Below are 25,592 nucleotides of genomic sequence, written 5' to 3'. Positions count from 1 at the left end.
CGTTCCTGCTGTCTGTGGCTCACATGAACTTTATCTGCTTTGAAGAAAACTGAAGTGTTTTGGGTTCATCACAACAACTCAGGTTGTCCATCAGACATCTTTGTGAAACAAACAGAAGATCAAGTGAGACCAAAGTTTATTGAAACTGCAGAGAAACCAGATCACTGCTGTGAAGACGACAGCACTTAGAAACAAAATACAAATAACAGTAAAGTTACTGAACACATGGAAACACGACACAATCAATAACTTTAGTCAATCCAGCTTCATCAGAGCTTATTGGAAATTATCCAGTTTAATGTCTCATTGTACTCTGAAATGAAAGTACAGTACAAATAAGCAATTGGAGTTAAAAAAGAAATCAGAATCAATTTAAAGACAAATGTATTCTCAACTTCTCAAAGTAGCCACCTTTGGCAGATATAACAGCTGAACACAGTCATGGTGTTCTTTCTACAATGTTTGACACTTGTAGGTTGCTTTGCTTTCACTCTTTGGTCCAGTTCATCCCAAACCAGCTTGATGGGGTTTAAGTCTGGAGACCGTGCTGGCCACTCCATATTTTCAAGCTTACCAGAGGGTACTGCATGGCGCTGCAGAATGCTGTGTAACCATTCTTTCGCCTACTCGATGGCGTACACAGATCCTGCGTGATGAACCGAAGATTTCAGATTATAATTCATCAGACTACAAGACCTACATCTAAGTGTTATGATGGTCTGTCTCTCCTCCATTGTTAATTACTTTTTCTCACCATTTTCTGTAGCAACAAGGACAATGCTGTTCCCCTGATGCTCACGTGGCCATGGTACACCAGTGTTCCAGCACTGCTTTTATGCAGACAGAGGGGGCTGTGGGTAATCCAGAAACATTGGACCACCTGTAAGAATTTATTATAATTATTGAGGTTAATTGAAATGATTCATCTTAAAGTAAAAGTACAAGGAAGCAACCGAAATGGCAAAATAAACACGGAGAAAAAGACAGACATACACACATTTTATTAGTCATTTAAGTTTTATTTATATTAAGATTATATTTTCTTTTCAGATACTAAAAATAAACATCAGTGTCAGTCTCCATTCTGTCAAGCTGACAAACAAAGCAGAATTAAAGTCAAGTCCTCAAACTCTCCTGGGGCCTGTTTGATAGGAGAGTGACCCCAAACACACTTCCAGTGTGTATAGTACCAGATCATAACAACAATTGCATCAGTGGGCTTTATAAGGCTATAATAAGGTAAAGACTACCATAATATCACCATGGTAACTTGTGCTGTGAACATAACCTATTCTGGAGCCGATTAGAAATCGGCAGGTATGAAATCACCACCTTGTGCTATCCTCGCCCACTTATCAACCAGTCAACATCCACTTCTAGCACCACGCAGTCAGGATTGTGGAGGACTGCATGGGGACACGTCTCACATAAGTGACCCGACCCAACCTTGGATGGAGACATTTGCTCACACAGAAAGATGTAAGGCAAAAGAAGTGAGTATTATTAGGGTGACAGCTGCACATTAGAGCTCTGAAACTTTAAACACTTTCTGTCCCACAGCCTGACAAAGGAGACGTGGAAATCTCTGCAGTTTGTCCCAAAACGAAATTAAATCGATCGATTAAAAAGCTGTTTCTTGATCTTTCATCTGGATGACAACCTGCCCTACAGCACAAGTCACCATGGCGACTCACCCCAGTAAGAAGGGAACCACCTTCGTTGTACAGAAAACCCAGACCTGCATGTACACCCTTAGTCCTACAGAGCAAATCATGTCTTCTCCTCCATCATCAGTTATCAGGAGAGCAGACAGTCAAAGTCCAAGAATTCAAACAAACACAGAGATTCTACTTACAGAGCAGACACAGCACAGATGTTTCCTTCATCGTCCTTCTCACTCATTTGAGCTTTTTTTCATTTCTGTCACTGACACCAAGTAAAGCCCGCCCGTGTTTTTTTAGTGTTTTATTTGTTCCCGAGTAATTTGGCTGAGATTAAAGTTCTAGTTTTCACACAGCTGAATAAACGTCAAACAGAAAACATTTTAAACAGAAGTGTGAGATGCTGGAGAATATACTCCAGTGTCCTGTTATATTTTAGTGAGCAAGGAGCAGACAGCCGAGTTCATTAAACTCCACCAAGACAGTAGTGATGCATATCTAAAGGCTAGGCTGTCCCATTTCGAAGGACCTGGTCCATGTAGACCGCAAAGTCTGGGTCCCCCGAATTGGGACATATTAAACATCTGTTTTATGCCATTTCCTTTATTTTGTCTTCATTACCACAACTCCCAGATCCTAGTTCTCTCTATTTTCCTTATTTAAGCTTTTTTTTTCCTTCCAGTGTATCCAAATTGCGCGGTCATGGGGAGTTCTCTGATTTGAGGGGTTTCTCAGCAAAGAACTTTCAGCTTTAAAATTTGGCATTTTAAACAAAATAAAATTGAACTGAATTAAATTTAAGTCAATATTTGATGTGAGGATTAATCATTTATAAAGGAAAAAATTTTTTTAAATACACTCAACTGGCAGAGAGTGCTGTTGGAAGTTGTTCTTTATGTTCACCTCAAATCAACCTGAGTGTCATTTCTCTTTAGTTCTGATCTCACTGCTGAGCTGCACAACAAACCAAGGTCAGTAACCTTCTTCTGTCACAGTTTAAACCTGAGAAATGCTCACTGATATGACCTGATTGGGTTCATGTTTGTCAACGCAAACTTCATGCGCTTCATATGTTAATATAACACCTCAAGGTGTTGCCACACTTGAAGCATCCACACTGACAAGGATGCATCCTGGGTGAGGTGTTCTGGGCATGTCCCACAGGGAAGAGGCCCGGGGCAGACCCAGGACACTGAAGAGATTGTATCTGTCAGCTGGCCCAGTGACACCTTGTGTTTCCCAAGATAAGCTGGAGGAGGTGGGTGGGGAGAGGGAGGTCTGGGCTTCTCTGCTTAGGCTGCTGCCTCTGCGACCCAGCCCTGGATACGCGGAAGAGGATGGATGGATAGACTTCATGTTTGCAGATGTAAAATCTCAGAAATAAAATAAATGAAATCTAACAGATCATCATTTTTTTCATTGTAACCCTCACAGCTCGTCTGACTGTGAGTCCCAGCAGCTCTCAGTTCTTTAAAGGAGACTTTGTGTCTCTGAGCTGTGAGGAGGACGACAGCTCTGCTGGATGGACTCTGAGGAGAAACACAAGCAAACAACAGAGGAGTCAGTGTGGAACAGATGGGTGGGGAAAACCAGCTGGTTCTTCCTGTACCATCACTATGATGTCTCATGACAGTGGAGTTTACTGGTGTGAGTCCAGAGAGGGTCCCATCAGTAACATGGTTAACCTGACAGTCACTGGTAAGCTGAGTGTGTGGAGTTAGTGTTGATGAAGCTGTGTGTAAATGGATGAAATGCTGTAGTTTGTCTCTGTGTTGAGGTGGATCAGTGATCCTGCAGAGTCCTGTCCTCCCTGTGATGGAGGGAGATGACGTCACTCTGCTCTGTAAAACAAAGACCACTCCCTCCAACCTCCCAGCTGCTTTCTATAAAGATGGCTCCCTCATCAGGAAGCAGCCTACAGGTCACATGACCATCCAGCATGTTTCCAGGTCTGATGAAGGCCTCTACAAGTGTGACATCAGCGGTCATGGAGAGTCTCCATCCAGCTGGATCACTGTCACAGGTGACACACTCACCTGTCTGTGTTTCTGCAGCTTTCAACATTAACAATGTGACGACAACTTAATGACTGTGTTTGCTTTATTATAGGGGAACACACCACCACTCCTCCACCTACATCCACACCTCTACCTACATCCACTTCTCCTCCATCACTCTCTCCTCCTGTTCTCGCTGTGTTGTCATGTGTTGAATTAGTCTGTGTTGTGGTTCTACTGGTGTTACTGGTTCTGCTGGTGAGACGATGTGTTTATAGGAAACCTGAAGGTGAGACTCAGACTTCCTGATCTTTCACGTCTGAGTTTGTTTACTAGAATAAAGTTCACATTAATTATGATCACAGTAACTTTCTTGAATGTGATCTTTTTTTAGCTATTTAACTTATATTATTGTTTATTTTGGATCATTTCAACAGATCAAGAAGAAACTGAAGAAGATGAAATCATCACTCATGTCATGTACTCTTTTGTCAAAACACCAAATTATCAACAGCCAATCACACAAAACAGAGGTAGTACTTTGAAACATATACAACATAACTGAGATGTTAAATTTGCTTCTAGAAGGACTTTTGTGCAGCTTTACATTGTGAAAATAGAATAGTTGTGTATTATGTTATAGTCATGAAGACTGTTGCTGACTTTGATTGATTATGAGGACATGTAGAATCAGAGGGATTATCAGAAGTTTAAAAATTTTTGCCTGATCAAAACCTAAAATCACAATATTTAAGTTTAACTTAAATATATTTAACTGTGAGCTGGACTGTGTGTTTGTGGTCTGTGGTTAACTGAAGCTAACAGCTCTGCAGTCGTCCAGCATCCTGTTTCTGATAGAAAGAAACACTTCAGCTGCAGCTGTTTCAGCACAGAGCTGCTCATTTTAAAATACGAAGGATCGTGGAGACATATTTTGAAAAAGTATTTCAATAAAACCTAATTTTGGAGTTTCTGTAGCATTCTGACATGTTGAACATTCATCTTGAAGATGATTTTAGTTAACTGTAGTTGTAGCCTGAAGCTGATGAGACTTCTCACTGCAGTGTGTTCCGATCTGGCCAATGAGAGTGTTCATGTTGTGAGAACATGTTTGCTCTGTGGTTAAAGGTGTCAGACTGCACTGAAAGAAAGCATACATTCATATCACAGAAGTAGTTCTTCGTGGTCACTTTGTGTATCACAGGTATTTATAAGTCTGTAAAAAGGTGTTGTTGTGTATAACAATCATCCCAAAGTCCCTTTATAATGGAACATTACAAATAACCAAAAACCAGTACTGTTGCAGTTTTATCTTCAGTAACCTTAATGTGTTTTATTCTGCAGACGCTGATCTAGCTGCAATTTCTCCAGCTGTGAGAACTGAAGAAGTCATGAAACAAACAACCATCAGACCAAGGAGACCCAGGTACAGCTACTCTGTATCTTTAACTGTAGACACATGCAAGCTAGCTGATGATCAGTGGAACAACTTTCCTAAAAGCTGCTACTCTGCAGCTGTAACTTTCATACAATTTGAAAGCCTCGTGCTAAAAACAGATTCAAGTCCCAACAGCTCTGCTGCGGCTTCGTTCACAGACTAATGTTACCCTTGTTTATGTTTCAGCATTAATTATGCAGCCTGACATAATTTAGGGGTTGAGATATTCACTGTAGAAAAACCACCAGGAACATTTGACATTTCCCAGAATCCTTTTCAACTAATGTCCCTCAAAAAGCAACCGCCCCCTAGTTTCCAAATTTGTGTAACAATCAACAAAAAAAATCTTAAAATTGTGTGTTTGTGTTCAGACTTTAAACCAGAGCCAGACGTCGTCTACTCTTCACTGAAGTAGTCCACCAGTCCAACCACTGACGTCCAGCTGCTGGTCTCTAACTGGTCCCCCCAGCACCTCAGACCAGAGGACATCCACATGCTGTTATTTTTCTTTGTCTTTTTCTCATTTAGAATATTACAATTCAAAAATCACAAATATGTATTTTTAACTGGAGTTTTAAAAGTGTTTTTCCTGCAAAATCAACAATGAAAATATAAATGTGTTAATGTTTCTTATGGCCACAGTAAGTTCCCTGTTATTTATATTCAAAATATGTCTCAGACCATCGTTTGTATTTCCCCAGCAACAATTTAGTTTCTCTGCTTTAATAAAATTTTATTCTTTCTTATTTTCCACGTGTGGTTTTGTGGGTCTCACTAAGATGTCAGATGGAAAATTTGACTTCTTCCGGTTTGGTTGTGGCTAAAAAGAAAAAAAGAAGCATTAAACCACAGCAGCAGAAACGATTTAGTGTTTGTTAATGATAACGCAAAGAGCTTTGTTTTAAATCACACTGAAACCAGCCAGCAGCTGCTTTCATGGCAGAACATTTTATTTTCGTTAATTAACTTATCAATGTTAAAATACAAATAACAGCCTAAACATTCTTCTTAAGTGAGTCTTTACCTTTATCTTTATTATTGACTACAAACTTCACATTTGAAACTTTTGTCTGCTAAACAAAAAATAAAGTAATCTAATTGTGTTAACTTGGACTAGAAAGTCACTGAGTGTCCATTTATCATTCCTCCATCTGGGAACATTCAAAGTGTAACACTCAGAGCTTTAACATGAAGCCAGAGAGCTGAAGAGTTTAGAGATGAACTACAAACTGATGAACATGTGACTCAGACCGGACACGGCAGGCTTATCTCCTGAATCAGCTCAGAGACCCTTGTGTTACACCTCAGTGAAGCTTTATAAAACAATAAGTACCACTTAAAATCTGCTGCAATTTACTGGAGTAATGACTGTTACAGGAGAGCTCAAGCTCAATAGTATTGACACTGCCCCTAATATTGGTATTGAATTGAAACTACTTGGAAAGGATTGATGTTTGGATTCTATCCCTAAGTTCAGTATATATCCCACTGAGATCTGTTGAATTACATTCTTGGGAGATGAAAAACTAGACATCAAAGATTAACCTACTCGCCCAACATAGCTGCCTTATTAAACATTCATGCAGCAATTCATTATTTGATCATGAATGGAAAATATACAAGAAAAAGAGGAATTATTAAGAAATATTTCTAAATGCCCCTCATTGAATCACAACTCTATCATAGTGGAGGGATCAGTATGTCCCACGGGCTATGTTGTCAGGGGGCGTTTTCCCTCTTGTTAGGTTCTCTTACGTAAAATTGACTGCCCCTTGGAGAGGGATCAGACAAAGAGTGATTGAAGACCCCTATGAGTGAAAGATCTAGGGAACTTTTAACCCTGTCCAGGATAGGGTTACCTTGCCCTGTGGAGGGTACCGGTGGGTGAGTGCCTCATGGCCGGGCATTCATCCATGGCAAAGGGTGGAAACGCTGGCGGACTGATCCCTGAGTACTGAGACTATGGAAGCAGTGTCCAGTGATTGTGCTTATCAGTGGGTTAAGGTCACTGTTCTAGTTATGCAACTGCTTGGTGGAAGAGCTTGTGAGGAGGACAAGGTGTGCTCTGAATTCTTTAAAACTCTGGATGTTCTGTTGCAGTCTTGATTGATCTTTCTGCAACATTCTGTGGAGGTCTTGGGTGATGCCTGTGGATTGGCAGATGGGCACCAGAGAGTGCCGTCCAACACATAGTTTTCCACCTCCCTAACTTCGTCTATGTCGGGGTACTGCAGAGGAATGTCTGTCTGTTAGTTGAATCTCAGAGTGGAGATGAACAATGCAGTCTTCATCCTGGTTGTGGAACACTGGAGCTCTTCATCCTTAAAAAAATATCCAAGGGTGTATGTGAATTTGCTCATATTGCTCTCTTCCGGTCCATGTTGGACTCTGTAATGGCTGCCTTTTTTCACAAATTCTGTTCATAATTTTAATGGTACGGAAATCAAGGCATAGCCAGGAAGTGGAGCGTCTCCACTTTAGTTGCCTTAGGATATCAGCTTTGCTTTTGTTAACTCTAATTAATGTGGTGTTAAGCAGCAAGAATGAAAATTAGCACCTAGAATCTAAGGGCTTAATTCTCAGCAGTAAAAGCATGAAGTGGGCAATCCAGGACAAGTTCCTGCCCTGAGTGAAGTTTGAGTGTGAAGGGGGACCTAAGCGTGACATTGACATATGTATTGATGTGGAGGCTGTACCGGTCCGTTGTGGTGAAGAGAGAGCTCAATGTAAACTTGAAGCTGTCAGTTTTCCAGTCCATCTATGTTATTACCAAAAGGCTGATGTTGCCAATTCAAGTGACTTATGAAAACCTTCTGGAAAATGTCAACGTTGTAGCGAAGGTCAGCAGGGTAGGCAAGGTTTAATGCATACATGAGTCCAAATAGCATTATCACAGCAAATGCTACATTATCCAAATTCTTCGCCACCCTGATGCCTGCAAGGACAACTCTTGTTCATCTGCTGAAGCTTGCTCTTTAAGAAGATAAATTCAAACAGTGGTGTCTTCAACAGTCTCACTGATGGCACGTTCTTCCATGCCCTGTAAAAAAGAAGCCATGTTAGTCATTTCATGCCAAGTAAATAATATGACACTGTTTTTTTTAATTTGTATTTTTTTTCATTCATAAGGCACTACGATGTTCTTATACTTATTTTTTATTTTTAATTATTTTTAACACTCGCATCTTTAAACAAAGTAATAAATAAAAGTGAGTGCCCCACCACTTTCTTTGAACCAATAGAAAGCTGGTGCTCAGAGGAAGAGGGCGGGCTTTACTTGGTGTCAGTGACAGAAATGAAAAAAAGCTCAAATGAGTGAGAAGGACGATGAAGGAAACATCTGTGCTGTGTCTGCTCTGTAAGTAGAATCTCTGTGTTTGTGTGAATTCTTGTACTTTGACTGTCTGCTCTCCTGATAACTGATGATGGAGGAGAAGACTGCAAGTAAAACTTAAACTTTTAAACTGCCTTAAAAAAATAAACTTAAACATGAACATATATAAAACATTTTAAGTAAGGAAACAAAATTTTATTCAAGTTTGTTAACATAGAGATTGAAACAACAGGTCATCTCAACTCTTAGTCTTTTCCCTTAGTGGGAAACAGTGAAAAGATCAAATCATTCACTCATTATATCAACACAGCTGGACAGTGGACACATGACCTTGCTGTGTTATTTAAATGTAGCGGTTGTGTGTATAGTCAAAGTTTAGTCACTGTGCATGATAATTAGTGAGTGTTGATTTTACATAAAAACTGGGGTAGAGGAGAATCAAAAAGACAAAACAGTCTCAATACTTTCATGTCAGTAACGAAGTTTCTCCAAAAAATTTTAGATGTTGTGAGATTTGGTAATGAACAGAGTATACATTATATCTAATAATAGAAGTGTCACAGAGCTGCAGTGTCTCTGTCTGTTTTCCCCCACAGTCCAAAGACATGTTTGGTTAACTGGTGATTCTGAACTGGCTGTAGGTGTGACTGTTAGTCCGTCTGTGTTACTCTGTAATTACCTGTAGTCATGTTAAAGAAGCTGAGATAGATTCCCTAATTTTAAAAATTGGTAAAGAAAATTGAAGGATTGATTCTACCAGATGTATTTTAGCTTCAGGCACTTTTTATTTATTCTTTTGTCAGGGAGAGAGGAATGTGTGTGTTTGTCAGCTGTTTGTGTGGAGTTGTTCGTTATGTTCACCTCAAATCAACCTGAGTGTCATTTCTCTTTAGTTCTGATCTCACTGCTGAGCTGCACAACAAACCAAGGTCAGTAACCTTCTTCTGTCACAGTTTAAACCTGATCAACTCTGACAGGTTTCACACATTTGGATTAAAACTTTCAGTAAAGATCTCAAAGACGTGATCATCAGTTTTTCATTTTAACCCTCACAGCTCGTCTGACTGTGAGTCCCAGCAGCTCTCAGTTCTTTGAAGGAGACTTTGTGTCTCTGAGCTGTGAGGAGGACGACAGCTCTGCTGGATGGACTCTGAGGAGAAACACAAGCAAACGACAGAGGACTCAGTGTGGAGATGGGTGGGGAGAAGGTGGTGGTTCTTCATGTAACATCAGTATAATGAAACAGCATGACAGTGGAGTTTACTGGTGTGAGTCCAGAGAGGGTCCCATCAGTAACATGGTTAACCTGACAGTCACTGGTAAGCTGAGTGTGTGGAGTTAGTGTTGATGAAGCTGTGTGTAAATGGATGAAATGCTGTAGTTTGTCTCTGTGTTGAGGTGGATCAGTGATCCTGCAGAGTCCTGTCCTCCCTGTGATGGAGGGAGATGACGTCACTCTGCTCTGTAAAACAGAGACCACTCCCTCCAACCTCCCAGCTGCTTTCTATAAAGATGGCTCCCTCATCAGGAAGCAGCCTACAGGTCACATGACCATCCAGCATGTTTCCAGGTCTGATGAAGGCCTCTACAAGTGTGACATCAGCGGTCATGGAGAGTCTCCATCCAGCTGGATCACTGTCACAGGTGACACACTCACCTGTCTGTGTTTCTGCAGCTTTCAACATTCACAATGTGACGACAACTTAATGACTGTGTTTGCTTTATTTTAGACGAACACACCACCACACCTCCACCTACATCCACACCTCCACCTACATCCACCTCTCCTCCATCACTCTCTCCTCCTGTACTCTTTGTGTTGTCATCTGTTGGATCAGTCTGTGTTGTGGTTCTACTGGTGTTACTGGTTCTGCTGGTGAGACGATGTGTTCACAGGAAACCTGAAGGTGACACTCAGACTTTTCAATATATGTGGTTATGTAAATCCATGTGTTATGCTATTTATGTTTATTATGTTTATTATGATTTGATGATTTTTAAAATTTTAATTTCACATTAAAAATGTAAAACCGTTTATTTTTTGTTTTTATTTGGACTCTTCACTGTAAAATGTTGTGATTGTAAATATTTTCTTAATTTTAATAATTTCACTAGATGAAGCTGTGGAAAATGGCCTCACAGATGACATCTTGTACAGTGATGTCAAAATATCAACTCATCAACATCCAAAAAAACAAAACAACGGTAATTTGAGGTCCTTTGTTGGTTATTTATTTGTGTTTATTCAGCTCCAATTTTATAAAATACTTTTAAGTTCTGATTATATTCATAGAGATTTTATGTCTCATGAAAAGATTTCTATGAGGATATTATGAAGCAGGTGTTGTTGTCTGTGGTTAACACAAGCTAACACCTCTGCAGTCGTACAGTTTCCTGTTTATGATTGTTTTTAAAGTCACCTGCAGGTGTTTCTCTATCAGGCGTTAGAAATAAATAATTCATATTCTCATTAAGTAAACTTACTATAGTTTTATTCATAATTTCCTTTTATAATTAGCTTAACTCAGTTTAACATATGTAGCTTTACTCAAAGTTTAAATGACTTTACTGTTTCATATTTATGTTAGACCAACAATTTGTGTGTTTTATTGTGCAGACAGTGATGCAGCAGTAATCTACTCAGCAGTGAGAACAGAAGACATCAGTTATGGTCGAATCATCATCAAAGACAAGAAAACCAGATCACAGATGAGAGGTACAGCTGCTCTTATTGGTCTCCTGTCTGTCTGACAATAAAAAATTTTAAGCTGTGGCTAAATTACAAATAATACCACCACCTTTTAATCAGGATTTGATGGTCAGTCGTGTAAAATGCAGACCTGAGATTATATCACAGATGAGAGGTACAGCTGCTCTTCTCCTGTCTGTGGTGATATGTCTGTCTGACATTAGACAATAGAAATTTAAAAATTGAAAGAAATTTTAAGCTGTGGCTAAATTACAAATAATACCACCACCTTTTAATCAGGATTTGATGGTCAGTCGTGCAAAATGCAGACCTGAGGTTATATACATTAGACTCAATCTATAACATACAGGCAGATTTCTTTCTTTGGAACATAAAATAAAGATATTCAGCAAATTCTCATCACTGACTTTTCCTGAACAACTAAGTGAGCATAAACAACTCGCATATTCCAAACTGTGAAACCTGCCCAAATGTGCATTGTTCTTTTTTTTTTTCACCTTTACCCTTTCTGATTGTTTCTATTGTCCATTTCTTTACTATAATTCCTGTCCTCAGATATTTGTTAAATTCTATCATAGTAGGTTAAGGACTTGCCTTCATGCACCCATGGGTCAGGACTCTGACGTAGCTTCAATTGTTTTGACATCCACCTTTCTCACAAACAACTCAGAGTGAGCTGCTGAAAACACAGACAAAGACATCCACCACATACTCTTTTCTTGATGTTTCTGTTTCTTTACTAATAACATCGACTCAGCCACAGTTCTGTTTTATATAGATGTCAGGTGTGTTATAACTTTTCACAGTGCTACAACTGAACAAATTAGGCTCACATGTGTCTGCTTTAGCTCTACAGCGTGTCCTTAACAATGTCTTCCTCCCCTCACTCCAACCAGTCACAGGTGATGGCTGCTCTCCCTGTGCCTGGCTCTGCTGAAGTTTTCTTCTTGTCAAAAGGGAGTTTGTCCTTTTTAAACTACCTAAAAATGTTCTGCATGTAAAACCACAGCAGCTCCTTCCTGTAGTCTGAAGCTGATGACACTTCTCTGTTCTGGTTTGGCCAAGCACAGAGTTCATATCGTGAGAACTTGCCCTGTGGTGAAGCATCAGTTTGCACTGAAAAAGGTGTCAGATCTGTGGTCGTGCACCCTCAACTAGTTAGGGTAGCTGTTGTTTCTCAGCAGAAGTGTTGAGAAATGCAAAGACCATGAAAAGCTTCAGCTATTTACAAAAGTTACATACATGTGTTAATCTTCACACAGTCTTTTTAGCTGCGCTCTAACTGCTCTGTACTGCTTGGTACCCCAGTTTTGATCGAACTAGGTTGAGTGGTGGGTTAGATGAAAAGCAGAAAACCAAAAAAGATCTGTTGTCGTGCACCTTCAACTAGTTACAGCGGTTGTTGTTTCTCAGTAGCAGTGTTAGGAAAGAAGACTGAAAAGCAAACGCTACTTACAAAGGTTACATACATATGTTAATCTTTGCATCTTTGTATTTTTATCTGTGGTCTAACTGCTCTATACTGTCTCCAAAACCTGGTCCCCCAGTTTTGACCAAACTAGCTTTAGTGTTGGATTCAATGTAAAGCAGATACCACAAATGTTCTGTTGTTTGCAGTGATCTTATAACAATTTTAATATTAACCACACTGGCTGAACCTTTATTGAAATTTAACTCAGATTATAAATGTACAAAAATCAACCTGTTAAATAATATACCCAAACAAATAATTTGTCTTTATAAACCAATCAATACCTTTTAAAATAATAATAAAAAAATAAAAATAAATTGAAAAAATATTACATAAAGATTTTAACTTTTTGATTAACTCATATAATGATGTCTTAGAGTTAAATTTTACATGTCCATCGCCTGAGAAATTTAACTACACCTGAAGTCGATGCACCCCACAACGATTTGAACTGGTGTGTTTGTGTCCACGCTTTCAAGCTGCCTTTGCAACCCAGTATCATGACTAAATGTGAAATAGACATGCCAGTCCACTGTATCCATTTCACGCTTTGCCTCTTCGAAACATGAAATGGACATGCATGCAGAAGTTACCAGCAGTGAAGATGGTTTATTTAAAGCGATGAAGTCAGGTAGGGACCTTGATAACTGGAAACAATTAAGTTAGGAGGATAATATGTATATACATGTAAATGTGTTATAATGTCTGTTTTCATGATTATTTTTGTACTGGCTTGAAATGAAATGCCTACCTCTGCTGTTACAGCAACTTACTGGAACTTCTGCATGGGTGTACATTTCACATTTTGAAGAGGCAAAGTATGAAATGTACATGGTAGACCAGCCTGACTATTACATGGTTTGCCATGATATTTGATCACCCCAGGTTCTTGTCTCTTTAACAGCAATCAATAACAAAAACACACACGCTCTCAAATAGGTGTGTTCAGAGTGAGGCAGCTTGGCCAATTGCGTGATCTTTAAAACTATTAATCTCATATCTCTCTTACACTCTAAAAATTATTGTTTAAGCTCAACAAAAAAAAAAATTAAGGCAACAATTTCCATTACTCTTTTTGAGTTATGATAACTTATGTTGAAATTAGATTGAACCAACAAACTATATTGAGTTAGGGGAATTAACTTTTCCTTCATAATCAAAGGTGATTTTAATTACCATTTACGTAATATTTGGTAGCTTAAAAACATATTTTTAAGTTGTTTACTCATAAAAATTATGTTCCTCCAATTGCTTTTTCCACATTATTTAAAATGATTTTAAGTGTTATGTAATTAATTACAGCAATTACAAAAACAATTTTTTAAAGTTCATTATTTAAAATATTAAGTTGCTGATTTTCATCATTATTATCATCATTTTAGCTTTCTTATTTTTTTTATTGTAATAGCTTTTAAGGAATTAATTCAACATTTTTTTTATCAAAAAACTTTATCTTTTAACTGTAGGCATTTCAACACTTTGTATTTAAAAAGTGAAAATAAACCAGAAATTTAGATTTATACCATCACAGCCAAGTTATAGAATATGCCTTTATGTATTTAACACCACAGAAACAAATGTGTTCAATAGGTAAAAAATCTACTTAGAAAACATTTTGTTACAGTAATACTTCCATGCAAGTGTTCAGTAAATGTTAACTTTCAATGCCTAACAAACAAGATCTTGCATCTTTCTATTACACAATGCAGCAAACACCTTTAAGATCAATGTTACACATACAGGATTCAAAACAGTTACCAATTTTTGAAACAGAGTCAACATCTTTAACATAATGATGGTTCCATCAAGGTCAAGGAACAGCTTCTGAACAATTTCAAAAGTATATTTCAGATCCTTGCATTCGCTCAGATTGAGAGCATATATTATGCCCATGAGCAAAACACAGCACCTTGGGAAATTCTGGCCCTCCATGATTTTTGTTTCCTCCACCACAATGGTTGCAGTCTTATGGTTAGATCTAGGGGTGTACCGGTCACTGATGATGGCAGTTTTCATCACCTGCCTTTCAAGGTTGGCCTTAAGTTCTTCAGTGTTAACTTAAGGCCAACCTTAAGTTAAGGAATTAATAGGTTAATTCACTAACCTATTTAAAAAAAAAAAAATAGGTTAGTGAATTATAGATTAGACTTTTATACTTACTGAATCTTAATGAATTCAGATGATCAATGGAACACACACACACACACACACACACACACACACACACAATGCTGAATTACTTACACCAAACTCCATGAAAAGGTCCTCCTTCTTCTCTCCAAGGAAAGTGATAAGGCAGCAGATGGCTACTTCTCTGCGTGTTTCAATTGTATTGTGCTATTTAAGAAAAAATAAAGTATGAGTATAAAATACATGGGTGACTGCCAACAAAGTGCATTTCAAAGCTACCCAAAGTCTAAATAGTTGTCCTACCTCAAGCAGCATGTCCTTGATCTGCCTGATTCTCCCTCCCTTAGCTCCTCCCCTTGATAAAATGACATCCATCAGTTTTGGGGTGCAATGGTCAAGTGTAGCCATTCAAGGCTTACAGTGGTTATTCTCTTGAACTCCTCCTTTATCTGTAGACCACACAAACAGAAGAATTAAATCTTGCAGACTATTAGCTATACTGCATTAATGAATGCTCTAATACATTATTTAAAGAGGATAGAAGTGATCTAAGGCTACCCCAAGTTTTGAGGGAACAAAAACAATCTTGGTGAAGACAAGGGAGACTTCCCCACCATAACCGTGGTGTAATCTCTAATGTTTTAGCAACCCTGTTTTTGCAGAGGTTTCGAATTTACACATTGTTCACTCCCAGCACATTTTGTAAAAATTGTGTCCCAACTTAACAAAGCACTAATGACCCTAGATTATCACACTATACTAACTGCTTACATAAAGTCTTAATGTTAAGTAGATTCACATAGCCTATGCCAGAATAATGCTATTGGAATGAATTTAACAATATTTCACACAGTCTGATTTAAAAAAACAAAAACAAAAAAAACAAAACAAAGATAGCTACAACTCTTAAGATCAAGAACAATACTTACTTTAAGCTGTATCACAATACTAACCAAAATCAATGTAATATTACGTATAGGTCATGCAAGTTTTATAAAGATATAAAATAGGTGAGCCAGACAGAAAAAAGAAGCCTCTAGGTTATCCCTCTGACAAAACTGTTCACAGCTTAAAGGCTTCTAATTTTGGTAAAAAGAAAAACAAAATCAGCCTATGATCGAAATTAGATTGCACTGTGTAGCAAAGCTTTAACCACGCTTTTCCTAGCCACAGTTGCACTCTCTAGCTGAAGACTTTTGTCAAATGAAACTTTATAAATCTTATCCTCTCCTGTGCTAAAGTTTAGAATGGCTAGCATTAGCTACATGTGGTAGTTAAGTCGGTAGGGGAAGGAATTTGAAATCAGAAGTTACAGTGGAAAAAAAATAAGTTATCTATTAAATTTCTTTAAGTAATTACAACTTGAATTTTATTTTGAACCCACTAACATTGGAATTTCAAATTACATATAAAATTAATTTAATGTAATTACCAACATTATTAATTCAACACAACCCAAAAAAATTAAGTTTGCAACTTAGAAGGTCTATCTTAATCAATAAATTAGAATTTTTATGTTGCAGCCATGGATTTAATCAAGTGGTGGTAAAAGGAATAAAATAGGAAAATAGTGGAAAATGGTGGCATTTATTTACCACAAATAAACTACACACCACAAAAGAAAACAACAATAATATGTGGGTGGTTGACTCAAGAAAATAAAACCCCTATTAAGCCAGCAATGCTAAATAGCTTAACAAAATAGTTTACCTAAGCTAGGAGATGATGCATCCCCAGACACACAACAAAAACCCTTCCCATTCAGCCAGGTGGTAATAAATCAGTGAAGCAGGAGGGATTACTTAAACAATAACCGCATGTACATTTGTCAGCTCACGTGAACACAAAGAAAATAATTAAACTAACCTGTTGCAGGCCTCAGCAGAAGATTCTTGAGTATTTTGACAGCACACCATCCTTGCTAGCTTACAGCAGTCAACACTTCTTTAGTGTTGCTAGCAGTTCTGCAAACCACGTTGTTAAATCTTGGTGCAAAGAAGGAAACAGCTCCGCACTGGTGGTGCAAAAACCTAGTCCAACTCAAATTTAGCATAAAAAATTCCACAGTCCAACTCTGCCTCGGGAAAAACACGGCAGTAAGCTTTTGCTTCACTGAGGCTACTGTGGGGATAGACCACAGCAGGGGTGATGTGACGCTCTGTATTGAGGCTTCGAAGCGTGTGTCGAGTGGAGGGGGCGTTTCCGCGAAGCGCGTATCGAGGCTTGCTTCATTTATGGGAGGAGCTGAAAATGATGACGTCCGAAGCCTCGCTGCCCGGCTGTACCACGTGACTGGTTCAGGAAGCGGTTCGAACTTTGCCGCAAATAATCATTTTCCATACTGCCAGCATAAATATGTGCAAAAGGCCACACTCTTCAAATTCATGCCAACTAATATTTTTACGTCCAGTAGGTGTCCTACTAGAGCAAATAAAGCTTCAAGAAGCTTTGCGCTGGGATGAACCAATTGGATGAAAAGCTTCAATGCTTCATGAGGCTTCATCTGCCCATCACTACACAGAAGGGGTGTCGCTGAAGCTTTGTCAGCTAGTTGTTACCTGTAGACGTCCAACAGCTTACTCCAGTCCAGTAGGGCACGGGCCACCGTGGCCTGACCACACCCACTTCCTCGCTCCAGTATGGTTGACCAACCAATCAGGACTTAGGAAACGGAATCTCACGCAAACATACAAAACACTTTACAAACACCTTGTATGTATTGATTATGCATATTTGTTTTTTACATATTTGCACCAATTATGAAAATGTGAAAATATTAAAGTGGCATAACTTTGCATTAATCTGCAGTTAAACTATTAAACTGCAGTTTCCCCTCTTTTTATTTACTTTAACTCTGAAGTTTTAGACAGAGGTGATGTTTAGTTAATCTGCATACAGTATAACCATCATGGCTACGTTATTTCACTGTACTGTTGTTGTTGTTGTTGTGAAGTAATTTCTGTGTTTTTCTTTTCTGCAGATATTTATTCAGCTGCAGGCTACTCAGTACTGAGAACAGGAAACATCAGTTATGAACAATTATGCTGCCACACCAAAGAGAAAAAGAGGTGCAGTTGCTTTCCATTCAAATGCAGCCAAGCATTCATTTACTGGTTTGGAAAGGCCATGCTCACATCAAACCTTTTAAATGATGAGGTGATTGTGTGAACAGTAATTCCTGTGTGCCAAAAGCTGAGGTTGCAGCCTGCTCACATGTTGTCTTTCCCAAAAATCTGTATGGTATTATAGAGAGGTGATATATCCCTAATATGCTTTTCTCAGGCAAAAAAAAAAAAAAAAAAAAAAAAACCAGCAGCCAATTAAAACAATGTTTTCTTGAACAAGGGTATATTAAATCACCTTGTTTCAGGCAGAGAATAAAACCAAAGGTTCAGTATAAGATAAAGAATGATTATTTTAAACCCTGTATCATGTAACGCTCCTCTGGAAATGAAGAGCTTCACTGTAAATATTGATAGATTATTATAGATATTATAGATTATCTGTCATCTCCTTCCAGAGTGGAAACAGACAGTTTCTCATTCAAGCATAGTACAAATCATATACAAGCTTCAATGAACAAACACAAGTCAATAACACCATGTCTCTTTCTATATGTTTTATTAAACTTTGCTGTAGGGCACAGTGAAGTGTAGTGTGCTGCATTTTTACATCCACACAGAAACCTAAAAATTCTGGGTCCTTGTGACCAGCCTTTCATATTATGGTTTATGTTCTGAGTCCTTGGCTGTACTGTTTTGATTATTGTTTTTCCCTAGGTTTCAGTTATGGTTGTCAAGGATTTAGTTCTTAGGTTTTGTGTGATGGCTTCCCGTGTTGTGTCTGATGTGCGCCTTTCTGTCCCATGTTTCAGGTCCCTATGTTGTGTCTCCCCAGTCTGTTAAGTTTACATGTCTAGAGTTCAGTCAGTGTGTTTCCTGTTTTACTTTGAAGGTCCGTGTCTCATGTCATTGTTTTTTTCTGCTTCCCTTGTCTCGTCCAGCCTAAGACAGAAGGAGAACTGTGCTCTCCTCATGTGTCACAATCCCCTCGTTTTCCCTCAATGTATTTAAGCCCTGTGTTTTTCATTGTTACTGTTGCATCAGCCCTTATAGCTGTGTGTTTCTCCCCCTGTCTCCTTGTGCATTAGTTTTCCCCAGTTTAGTTTTGTATTGTTATTTGTGTCGCCTCCTCGCCAGCAATAAAGCTGTGTTTTTTTTGAGTTGTCAAATTAAGGGTCACATGGGAACTGGAGCTTATCATAGCTGTCTGGGTGGACTACACACTTTTACATGTCAACAGTTTGTCAAATGTATTTTGAAAATCTTTCATGGAGTCACCAAGAACCAATGAAGTGAACTAAAACAGCATATATTGGACTTTTTAATGCAAATGCTTATCTGATTGTTTCAGCTCTGTGGGTTTAAGGTTTGGGTTTTGTTAATTTAACTTTAAATTAAAATGAAAGCAGTGTGTAACCTTTGTGATATGTATCTGAGCTGGTTCCCAGTAACGTCTGAACTGAGACTGTGTGTGATGCAGAGAGGTGGAGACTGGAGGTCTTGCTGGAACTACAAAGCTTGTAATCATGTTTCCTGTTGTTTGAACTGTGTTTGTGTTCAGACTTTAAACCAGAGCCAGACGTCGTCTACTCTTCACTGAAGTAGTCCACCAGTCCAGCCACTGACGTCCAGCTGCTGGTTTCTAACTGGTCCCCCAGCACCTCAGAGCAGAGGACATCCACATGTTGTTCTTTATTTTCATTTTTTTTACTTACCTGAACAACTATGATAAATATATGAGTATGTATTTTTACCTGGAGTTTTAAAATTCTATTTTCTTGTAAAATCATCAATAACAATAAACATATGTTTGTGTTTTATGGCCACAGTTAAGTTTCCTTGTTGTTTTTTTATTTAAAATGTGCCTTAAAAACCTCTTCTTTTTTCCCCAGCTATTAACTTTATCTGCATTAAAAGATTTTATTCTGGGTTATTCATGTGGGTTTCAAGCAAGATGTCAGCTGTGTGGTGTTCAGTGTCCAGGTGAGGTCCTCAGAGATGTAGACGCCCAGGTACCTAAAGCTGCTCACCCTCTCCACTTCAAGGCCCTGGATAGACAGCGGTGGGTGAGGCCTCCTCTTCTTCCTCGTGTCCACAATCATCTCCTTTGTCTTGTCAGTGTTGAGGGTGAGGTTGTTGTCCTCACACCATGACACCAGACCAGACCTCTCTCCTATAATCCGCTTCGTGCCAGCTTGTGAATGAGTTTGTGAGGGATGACAGTGAAGCTTCAAAAGGGAATGATTCACATATGAGGTCTGCTGCCACCTACTGGTAAAACTGGGTGTTACATCAGCGCTTGAGCTCAAACGTTTTGATCACAATTTTAATATTGGTATTAAATAAAGACTCGTGTTAAAAGATTGATGCTTTGATTCTATCACACAAGTTCAGCATGTAGCTGACTGAAATCTGTTAAATAAATATATATTTTCATTTATTAAAAACAAAAGACGCACTATGGAAAATTTATTTTGTTTGTTTATATTCTTTTAAACAACAATTGCTAAACCAAAGCACTTTAGAGTCAGACACGTTTATACTCCAGGTCTCTAAATTATTTAGTGGTCAATGCATGTTTTTTGAACTAACAAATAGGTGATGATTCATCTCATAAATCACAACAGACTGATCTCACCAACATAAGTTGCCTGTATAGGTCACCAGCATCAATACTAGTATCAGGAACAATGACCCTGGATTTACTTGGTATTAGACTTATACCAGAATTTGTAGTACTGCACAGCACTAAGCGGAACACCTGCTTTATACATGGCAATACTTTAATGTTAGAACCCTGACCATGGTCTTCATGAGAGGACCTGGGGAGCAGTTTTGGGATGGCGTTGACCTGGCAGCTGCTGGTTGGTTCCCCATTAACAACTGGGTGTTTTAAAAACCCTTAAACCAGCAGTTGTTCTCATGACAGCAGCAGACCTGTTCTTGGCCTCCAAACCCTCAGTAATCAATTTTGTGTGTCTTTTGAGAATAATTAGGTTTTGTGTGTAGTGCTGAAAATGCTGTTTAGTTTGGTTTTGTTTCACGCAGAGCTAGGTTGCACTTCTTTGGAATAGCTTGTTCGGTCTTTGTTCACCGCAGAGTTAATGCTTTCAGTTTGGTGTTATTAGTAGGAATAAACCTCACCTTATGTTATATTGGCTTTTGGGTCTGTCTTTGGGGACTGGGGCAGAGACACCTTTTTTAACCCTTATGTTGGTCCTCCCAGACAGAGACTTAAGATTTAACGTTCAGAAATCTATCAGATGACCACTGAAGTCATTTGGGTTTAGGTACATTTTATCAAAACAATGGTTCTTGGTGTGGTAGCTGGGCTGTGCAGCAAAGCAGTGAACGTGGTAAGGGGCCGTCCTTCAAATTCTGTTCTGTCTGCTTTTGCACTTTTTTTTTGCTAATCTTGCAATTTTGGCGTCTACGCCACCAGCGCTCATGTCTAATCCACACTTCCTCAAAGCAGCCAGCTGTGGTGAGTGACAGAGACTTTGTTCGTGCTCTTTCGGAGACAGGAAAAAATATGGACAGACACTGCTAACCCCAGTTCGACAGGTCCATGCCACCGCCTGCCACAGACTCCATGCCATCACCCGCTTTGGGAATTAAACCAATGGGTCCCTTTCCAGCTGAGGCTGGAGGACGCCCATCTCCAGAGCCTGCTGCAGTCTCAGTCAGAGGCCTCAGCGATGTTTGGTTATATCACGTCTCAGCCAGAGGTCTGCGCTCCGCTATCTGGTTCTGCACCTGCCAAACCTGATCCGCATTCGGCACTGCCTGGACCTGCCATGGCACGACCAGGACCTCCTGCACCTGCCACTCCAGGTACCGTCTCCACCTACCAAGAGACCCAAAGGTCTTCACCCACACCTCGACTAGCCTCCAGCCCTGCCACATCTCTTGCAGCCGTCCTCCTGAACTGCTTCTTCTCTGCCGTTAGCCACGTGGCCACACAGCCTGGGTTTTGATTAGTCAATATATATATTTTTGAATTTCTCCCTCTCAGTGTCTAGTCTTCTGCCTTCCATTTGTACAGTTACTGACCTGGATGTCTCTGTGTCACCAGCCTGTATAACTTTATCTACTTACCACTTATTCTCCTTATGGGGATCTGACCTGATATGTTTAATATGCTGCTGAGAATATAGCCTAGAAGAAGTGTATAGTATAGCTTTTATTTTGGAAAGAGCCATTTCTCTGTAAAAAACTCTCTTTTCCAAAGATGAGTGATTTCTCCATCAGATTTATTTATTTTTATTTATTTTGTTGTTTCAGCAACTTTAAATTTAAAAACTGTACTTTTGAGAGTGACAGATATGGCGCGATATGGCAGCGAGCCATATCAATTTCTGTGATATTCTTATTAAGATAAATATTTTATTAATGTGGCAAGATCACTATGTATATTTCACTGAATTAGATGTTATAAGGGTGAGAAAGTCTTTTAAGCAGTGTGGGTCTGGATGCCCCAGTGAGTCATGAAGGTACTACAGGTGGGCCACAGTAAAAACTGAAATTCAGGTTGAAATTAGTCACAAGTGTGTTAAATTACACATTCATCTGAATGTATTTATTTATATAAAAAGTGAATTAAAAATAAAAGGTGGTGATATCACTGACTGCTCTGACCTATATTCACTGCTCTGCAAGAACAGATCTTTATTGTCACTGTTACAAAAACAATGAAACACAGCTATTGAAGTTTGTGTGTCAGTGGCAGGTGGGTCACACATTGAATTTAACACTTTGCGTTTGATTGATTAGACTGAGGATTTAGCTTTGGGTGGCGTGTGTGGGATTTTCTGTTTGTTGAGTGGGAGGAACACCACTCTTGTTTTTTGGGAATTGGTGACTTAAAATGTTTTCAGTTTTAGTATTTGGACTTTAAGTCAAATAAAGAATAATGCAGCAAATGTTTACACAGTTACTTACAGATTATTATGTAGGTGCAGCTTTCTGCTCAGCTTTGCACTTTTTGATGGACTCAAAGAGATCTGAAGTTTTCTTCTGCCCTTTACAACAAATCTCACACGTAGGAAATCAAAGCTCTTTGTTGGTTTTAAGTAATTAGAATGGAAACACTGTTCCTGTTTTATTTCCAGTCACTAATTCCAAAGTGTTTACTGTTTATCTGACAACAGCTTCTTTTTTCTGTTCTCCCACGTCAGCACAGAGAAATGAAGTGAATATTCACAGGTACACACAATAACAAGAATCTTTGAAATCACTTCACAAACAGAGAGATGATGACAAAACAACAGAAACATTTTAAAAATAGCTCCATGTTTAGGTAGAGCTTGTTTTACAGATGATGATGTACGTAAACTGTACACACTAGCAGGAAATGAATGAGTCCATCTGTACCAATAATACTCACTGAACCAGTTTGACCAGGATACTGATGAACACACACACACATACATGCAAACACACATATACTCAGTGCTGCTGATGATCGGACAATTGTAATCAGTAAATTATTGATTGATCAGATCAGTCTGAGGTGACGACTTCATGAAGAGTTTTCACGTCTTTCTGAGACTCACTTCTCCACAAACTCAAAGCTGACTTTAAAGATTCCTGCAGATGTTTTCAGAGTAAACACTATCAGATCCATGTGTTATTGTTTTATTATTTTCAGGAAATGTAGGCAAGAATAGATCTTTGCTGTAACTTGTTTTGAGCAGCCACATATCTCACGTAGTCATATGAGCCTTCAGTTTACTGAGAAAGCACAAACCACTACTTGTTTCTGTTCTCACAGACGTTCACAGACTTGGCAGTTTTGTCTGTAGACACTGACAGCTGGAGTGGGCAGTGTAAAACTGATTCATTTTGATTTTAAATTAATTGTAACTTTTTTCTGATTTAAATCTGTTTTTCAACCCTGAAGATGTTTCTGACATGATGGTGGTTATGAGCCGATGACGTTATGCTGAGAAAAACTACCAGATGGAGACAAGAACAGAATAAAGTAAGTGGCTTTGATCACAGTCAGTGTTTAAGATTTTTACTAATAATGTTTTTGTTTGTTTTCTTACATTTGTGAAAAAAAAAATTTCATCTATTGCTGTTGTTACCTTTGCCAAGGAGGTTATGTGTTTAGTAGCACTAGCATGTCTGTCAAAGTTCAATAAAACATAAACGTTTGTTTGTATTGACGTGTACCAGCTTGTAGGGAATAATATCTGGGATTCCATATATATAATGTTACTTTGGACCTCTGACCTTTTCTTTAAGGTCAAATGAGGACAAATTTTTCCTAAAATTAATTTTATCTTTAAAACTTTGAATAAATTGTTTACATTCATATTTATCAAATTATCCTGGCTCATAGTGTTATAAGATAACATTAGTTCGACATATGCTTTAATATAATATTATATATAATATGCTTAAGTTGTTCGTCTCCAGTTCTATACACATCAATACCTATTATCCATTTCCTCCTCCTAAATACTGGTCGTCTAATCAAAGTAAACATCTGTCATGCTTCTCTTATCTGAGTCTTGTTGCACTACAAATTTCTGTACATTTAACCAGAACAAAGAAAACTAAGGAATATATAAAAATATATAATTTTGCTCACATAAAAGTAAATACAGAGACCTTAATTCTCATATGAGGTTTTTGAGTTGTGTGTGTACAATTAATTATAAATAGTGCATATTTTATGTGAGCCTAAGCATGTTAACATGGGGTTTTATTGTTATTCATTAGAACAAGTTGATGTAAATTCACAGAGTGCAGTGGGAAGTTGTCTCCACATCTACCTGTGTCAGTGAAATAAGTCCACTTCCTGTTATGGTCACACCTTAGTTTGCATTTTTGAAATTTGTTAATCAAATATCTGAGCGTACAGTGGTTTCTCTGTGGCAAGATCTCAGATCTGGGTGTGTCTGTTTAAAACAGCAGTTTACTGGTCAGCTCAGTCAGTTTGGTACAGAGGAAACTTGTTACAGGTCATCTTTACAGTTTTAGTTGGAAACATTTACTTTTGTAAACCAGATCTGTCGCTTAGAGATGGGGTGAGGAGTTGAGCCATCCAGGAGAGGCTCAGAATAGAGATGCTGCTCCTCCACATCAAAAGGAGCCAGATGAGGTGGTTTGGGCATCTGACTAGGATTCGTCTTGGACACGTCCTGGGTGAGATGTTCTTTGGATATCTCACTGGAATGACAGCAGACCCAGGACACGCTGGAGAGATTATATCTTTTGTCAGCAGGGAGAGGGAGGACTGGGCTTCTCTACTTAGGCTGCTGCCCCCATATAAACAGAAGAAAATGGATGGATTGATGCATGTAAATCCTATTTTTTCCCACCCTGATGATCAGAAGAGTGTTGGAGGGCTTCAGAGATCCTTCAGAACAACAGTAAGTGTTTAAAATGATGTCTTTCAGTTTTTTAGATAATCTGACAGGTTGACTGAAGTCTGTGGGCTTCAGTAGATTAACAGATTGTTAATGTCAACCCATCTGGACCAGGATTAAAGCTTCACTTTACTGGTTACAGATGAATGTCATGCGGAGTTAGTGTGAAGCATGATATTTACTGTTGACTGAAAAGAACCCCATCATATTAAATGGATTCAATATGCTTCAATATATCTGAAGAACCAAAAACTGTCAGACTGACACAGTATAAAGAGGAAGATCATGTCAATCTGATTACAGTCATGTGATTTAGGAGAAGTGCTGGCAGGAGTCACATAATCTGTCTGCCTCTCTTTCTTCCTGGACTATTTGCTGCTTCTCATGTTTTACATGCGGTTGGTTGTCCT

At 38.7% G+C, this 25,592-nt stretch overlaps 3 protein-coding genes and 2 long non-coding RNA genes across 5 annotated transcripts in view; 3 read left to right on the top strand and 2 right to left on the bottom strand.

Annotated features, from left to right (window-relative positions):
• Positions 1 to 25,592, top strand: part of LOC146673332 (uncharacterized) — a 193,268-nt gene that overhangs the window by 84,600 nt on the left and 83,076 nt on the right. The gene's annotated exons all lie outside the window — the stretch shown is intronic.
• LOC146673334 (coxsackievirus and adenovirus receptor homolog) overlaps positions 1 to 25,592 on the top strand; it is a 189,769-nt gene that overhangs the window by 150,449 nt on the left and 13,728 nt on the right. The gene's annotated exons all lie outside the window — the stretch shown is intronic.
• Positions 120 to 1,941, bottom strand: LOC146673337 (uncharacterized). The gene is made up of 3 exons (XR_014910464.1): positions 1,856 to 1,941; positions 755 to 880; positions 120 to 646 (listed from the first exon to the last, which is right to left on the bottom strand). It is a non-coding gene; the product is annotated as an uncharacterized LOC146673337 (long non-coding RNA).
• LOC146673336 (sialoadhesin-like) lies at positions 2,557 to 5,842 on the top strand. The gene is made up of 7 exons (XM_085402647.1): positions 2,557 to 2,632; positions 3,096 to 3,359; positions 3,439 to 3,684; positions 3,771 to 3,947; positions 4,096 to 4,191; positions 5,003 to 5,084; positions 5,468 to 5,842. Exons 1-7 carry the CDS (start codon positions 2,557 to 2,559, stop codon positions 5,472 to 5,474), a joined length of 948 nt encoding a protein of 315 aa, XP_085258773.1. The 3' UTR covers positions 5,475 to 5,842.
• Positions 14,086 to 17,049, bottom strand: LOC146673335 (uncharacterized). The gene is made up of 4 exons (XR_014910472.1): positions 16,608 to 17,049; positions 15,045 to 15,190; positions 14,856 to 14,948; positions 14,086 to 14,715 (listed from the first exon to the last, which is right to left on the bottom strand). It is a non-coding gene; the product is annotated as an uncharacterized LOC146673335 (long non-coding RNA).

The sequence above is a fragment of the Rhamphochromis longiceps genome, linkage group LG3, assembly GCF_057381845.1.
Source record: "Rhamphochromis longiceps isolate RC_006_pf linkage group LG3, R_longiceps_female_GT1.1, whole genome shotgun sequence".
Lineage (NCBI taxonomy): Eukaryota > Metazoa > Chordata > Actinopteri > Cichliformes > Cichlidae > Rhamphochromis > Rhamphochromis longiceps.
This window is presented reverse-complemented; position numbering and strand designations above follow the sequence as displayed.